Genomic DNA, 5,504 nt, shown 5'->3' with positions numbered 1-5,504 from the left:
TATATATATATATATATATATATATATATATATATATATATATATACTTTTAATATCAAGATTAAGCCATACACAACAAAACGTTCACTAACCTTTAAAAACTCTTATAAAATATGAGAAAAAAAAAGAAATTATTTCTGTTTCCTCTGAAGTGGTTAGGGCCGATCTAGTGCAATATTGTTGTATAAGGTGTTATTTTTCGTAATATTTCATTTATTTAAAAAACAATGTAAATTAAAGAACCCGAGTGGATTCTAGTCATTTTCTACATACTGTTATATGCATAGATGCAAAACGCCTATGTAAACAAAGTATTGAAGAAAAAAATTAAAATAAAAAAAAAACCAATCCAAACTCTTCATGTATGTATAGATATATATGTGTATAGTATATTACAAAAAAATAAAATATATTGCTTATGATTCCATTAAAAAACGTTAATGTATTATAAATCAATTGTACACTGTTGCAAGCAAACATAATGAATAAATAAATAAATTTTACAACAAATTAAATAATTTTACTTTTAATAGTTTAAAACATATTTAAACAAGCAAGAACACAAGAGTGGGACACGACCCACATAAAATGCCCTACATAACATTGCTTGACACAACATTTCATATAACGACTTTTCAGAATCTGTATATCTTTATATGGGAAATGGTCGGGAAGGTGATCCGATAGGAACGAATTTCGGGATCGTTCGTCCTTGGGCCCAAACACGCGGTTGTATCAAATCTCTTTAAAATATCTAAAAAATTGCGAACTTGAACAAAAGAAAAAAGGACGCACATATGGATAGACTTACAAACGATATAATAAAAGATGAATCTATCTCAAGTCGTTCTAGGTGTTCCATAGATCCGCCCATACTTAATACATTTCTGTACCACAAGCGGTGCTGTTATAACAACTACTCCACTGAACAATTAAAATAATAGTTTATCTAGTCGTCTATGAAAACAAACCTTCCAAGCATACTCCTTGCCTTCCAACCCTATTTTGTACTGCGTTCATTGCTGACTTAACTTCCATTGCCAATAAAAACTTGGAAAAAATTTACCGAGATTTAGTGATAAATTCTAAAGGACAGCTTAATGAAGCAAGCGTACGGAGATGAATTATATAAATACTTCCTTACTGCTTATATTTAAGCCCCCTAACATATTTAGAAGAAGAGATGGATCATCGATGTTTCGATTGACTTCGAAAATTGATGAAGCATTTATTTTTCTTCTTCCATAAATAAGAAATTGTATGTTTTCTTTGTAATTTTGAATGCAAATAAAATTATTTTATTTTCTACCGTTGGTTTTTCCCTGATAGCAGTTAGCCAATTCAACCATAATCAATCAATTAAACTAAAAGTTCACCTACAAACCTACCTACGAACAAATCATGACATTGATTATAACAAATATAATAATCATAACTTAAATTAACGTTTTACAGAAAACAAAAACTTAAAACACACTACAACTCATCCGTCAGACGGTGTATATTTTGTAAATGATCACCATAATCGGTAACCTCACTACCCACAAATGTTTCGTAATTGTCCAAAATTTCCTGATATGATAAGCGATTATCATGATTTTCATCTGTCGCCGCAAACAAATGATCAACTTCGTCAGTGGCTACAATTTCGTTATTGGGCACAACCCAGGATAAAACTTCATTACCAGTCAGTACACCGTCCCTGTTTAGATCGTAGTCCTTATCGAAGCGTTCCTTTTCAGCAATTAACCATTCTTTATCGCGTTGTTCGGCCTCCTCGCCTACGTACTCTTGAAAGTCAATTTTACCATTCGCATTCGTATCTTTTTGACGCATGGTTTGTTCAAAAACCATAGGTAGCATGTGTGGATGTTCTTCGGGATTGTGAAAGAGCGTATATTCTTCTATGTTAAGTTGATCATCTTTATTTAGATCGGCCGCGTTAAACATTTCTTTATCATCTCTAATTAATTCTTGCTCTCCATCGTAACCATCAGCACTGAGAGCTTCTTTTTCATACTCTTCCTCATCTATGGCATAGGTATCTTCTAAATACTCCTTCCAAGTTACCTGACCGTTACTATCTTGATCTATTTCTTCAAAACGATCAGCTGATTCTTCTTCAGCCAATTTTCTGCACATGAAAACAAATAAAAATTTAAAAGATTTAACAATGCAATGCACAATTTTAACTAAAAATTTCGTCATTCAGATACGAAGACCTCACGAATAAAACAAAGTGTTCCAATCGGTTATAAAACTTGATTAATGTAACCGTCTGTGGCTAGCTTCCACAGAATATTTTTGCATTCTTTAAGGAATATGTTAACGGTTTGTCGTTTAGTTTATAACACCAAGTAACCAAGTTTGTACACACCAGAGACCCTATAAAATGTGCATTTTTTTGGCTTGTTAATATTCTGAAGCGGTTCTCAATCTATCTTCCAGTGCAAGGAAATTTGGGAAATGAACTGAATACACTTACAAACGTGCTCGTCGTTTGCACGTTAAGCTTATGGCTTAAAACTAATATAAATAATGCACGTATACACGCTAAAAAATAATAAGATCGTATAAAAACATCGGGAGGGCAAAATTTTAAATTAATATGTGGACTAAGTGGAAATTTTTGTCGCTATATTCACTTTCAATATAGTTTATTGGTTTAGGGGATGAAACGCGATCAGCTTAATCACTGGAATTTATACGGCTCTGAGCATGGTAGCAACAAATAGATGGACGGACGGATACTGATGGTCGTAGAACGAAAATAAACTAAACAACACTTCATTGTAAATAAAGATAAAAATTGCTTAAAATACATGTGCATAACGAAATAAAAAGTGCGACGAATGCAATTAGTACCGACTCCAATGGAAAACATGCAATGTTTACCAACTGCATTGACAATTAACTCACTTAAAAGATCTTAATATCCAGGCTTTCAGTTCATGGCGATCGATATATTGATCATTATTTAAATCCATTAAACGTATTAACACTGCTAAGCGACGTTTGGACTCTTCCGGTGAGAGTGTGTCAAATTCTTGAGCTTCTTTAACATTACCTATAATAATCAAAAAAAAGAAAAAAAAAAAAAGGAAATTTGAATAGCAGTTAAAATATACAAGTTATTACTGACCTATGATAGCTTCATGATCGAAGCCAACTTTATGCTCCCCATTATCAAAATGATTTGCATCTCTTGGCTGATAGACACCATCTTTTATACGTTCTTTACTGTTTAATTTTTCATGTTTATGCGGCGCGATACCTGCACCATAAGTTGGCATTGTATTTACCATCAGAAGAAGGGCGGTACACAAGAAGATCAAAGAAAATTTCGTTGGCATTGTTTTATATTTTTATTTTTTTTTTTGAGTTTTATTTTTATAATCCAATTATTTGCTCCAATTTGTTTCCTAATTTTATAATTATATCAACACTTTAATATGTACATTACGAGTCCGCTTTTTCTCTTTTTTTAATGGTAATTCTTTACAGCTGTTTTATGCATTATATATAGTTTGACGTCGCCAAGCATGCCTCAATAATATTAAAAGTTCTTCATTTCTACACTCATTTCAAGTGGCTGAAAGGAGGAAGATGTTTTATATACGAAAAAAACAGATTGCATATGCTTTATTTGTTTGATTAAAGATACAAATTAATAATTTGCGTTAATGATATCTAAAATAGATATGTATTTCGAAACATTTGACTTGTAACAAAATATATGATTGTAAATAGGTCTTCCCCCCGATAAGCTTAGGCGGATTGAAAGAGAGACAACTTTTATTAAATATAAATAAAGCTGCTCAAACTAAAGTTTCACTGCGTTGAACAAAAAGACAGAAAAAGCAGAAAATTTTAATTGCAATTTTATACAGCTATTAACTTCATTTTTTGTAACAGAAATTAGATGCGTCGACTTATTTTATTTTATAAAAGGCGCGCCTGGCATATTCTTTACAAGATGTGAATTTTGAATGAATTTGAATGTTTGTTGCATCGGGATGGGAAAAAATTTCGGTAAGTTTACAAAACAAATAGAGAAAATAGAGAAAATTTGCAATTAGCGCTACGAAAGTTTATTAACCTGTTTTTTAAATTATTTATTATTACGTTACCACCCAATAATTTATATATAACTAAAAGTATTAAGGGCGTACATGCAAATATATGCCTGCTATTCTTCGAACATACAAAACTGTGTACCTTAAATGACATAATATATATTTAGATTCAGTATTTCATATAGAAAATACCCTCTTTACTCCTCTAACAGGAATTTCTGTCCAGATTAATATTTGAACAGCTTTCTAACTTAAAGGAACTGAATTTAAAAACATTTTTATTCCACATGTTCACCGAACCAAAGATTGTGCGTAATAATTTTTATTTATTTATATACATATTTTGACGGCAAACCGGCATTTAAAAAAAACGACAGCAACAAAACTTACTATGAACTTTCAAACAAAGCGCAAACTTCTCACAACCAATGTTACATTTCCCGCAAAAATTAAAAAAATATATATATTTAGCATAGGGAAATACAATTCTTCAAAAACACGTTTTTCTTTTATCATACAAACAACATTTCTATTAATCAAGTTTCGAGAAAGTGATCCAAATAACCACATTACTTTTACTAGTTATATAAAATGAAGATGATAAATTCAACGATATCACATTGCTTTTAAATACGGTATTACCATTCCTGAAATGAAATCGATTGCTTAATTATCATCACAATGTGTACTAAAACTTTTATATTGGCAGTTCTTCGGCATTTTGACAATATAGTTAGTAAAAGTGATTATTAAAAAAATTTGCAATTTTCGTATAAAAACAAAAACATATTTCACGACAAAATCAATAAAAATCGATGTGAAAGAAATTAAAAAAATAAAGTTTTAAGTTTACTAACAAAACCGAATTCCTTGCTAATAAATAAATAAATAAAATTATTTAAAGAATGTAAGTAAAAATGAAATGTGCGGGCTCTAATAATACTCTAATTAACTAACAATATATATGCGGAACTACAAAATAAATCTTACATATGCGATAAGATAGTTTTATTATTTGTTGTTCTTTTTTTAAGTTAATCAATTAGAGTAGATATGCAACAAAGCAAAAACAACTGAAAGTTCTCATTGTGGCGAGTTTTTATGACATCCGTTTTTCTTACGGTGAAATTACTTACAATTAATAGAAAATATTCGAATATATATCGATATTGACTCTTTATTTTGCAGCATTCTTGTGTGAACATATTATTATATATATTTAATTCAAGAAATATCTCTGGTCATTTCGATTTTGTTCACTTCGATAAGGGATTAAACATCAACCAAAAATTTTCTTATGTACTAAGTAAAATTACGAAGATAAATATTGCACAGGTAGATAGTGGTAGATTATTGTTAATACTGTAGCCATCTCTCATCAAGAAACGCCATTATTAACATTTATATTATATAGTCTTATCTTCATCC

At 30.3% G+C, this 5,504-nt stretch overlaps 1 protein-coding gene across 1 annotated transcript; it reads right to left on the bottom strand.

Moving 5' to 3' along the window:
* Positions 1–1,263: 1,263 nt before the first annotated feature.
* LOC119644485 (reticulocalbin-2-like) lies at positions 1,264–4,594 on the bottom strand. The gene is made up of 4 exons (XM_038044043.1): positions 4,467–4,594; positions 3,143–3,592; positions 2,920–3,067; positions 1,264–2,134 (listed from the first exon to the last, which is right to left on the bottom strand). Exons 2-4 carry the CDS (start codon positions 3,351–3,353, stop codon positions 1,477–1,479), a joined length of 1,017 nt encoding a protein of 338 aa, XP_037899971.1. The 5' UTR covers positions 3,354–3,592; positions 4,467–4,594; the 3' UTR covers positions 1,264–1,476.
* Between the last annotated feature and the right edge of the window lie 910 nt (positions 4,595–5,504).

Source organism: Glossina fuscipes, unplaced genomic scaffold (genome assembly GCF_014805625.2).
Source record: "Glossina fuscipes isolate IAEA_lab_2018 unplaced genomic scaffold, Yale_Gfus_2 117624, whole genome shotgun sequence".
Classification (NCBI taxonomy): domain Eukaryota; kingdom Metazoa; phylum Arthropoda; class Insecta; order Diptera; family Glossinidae; genus Glossina; species Glossina fuscipes.
Note: the sequence above shows the minus strand (reverse complement) of the source record. Positions and strands in the feature narration are given on the sequence as shown.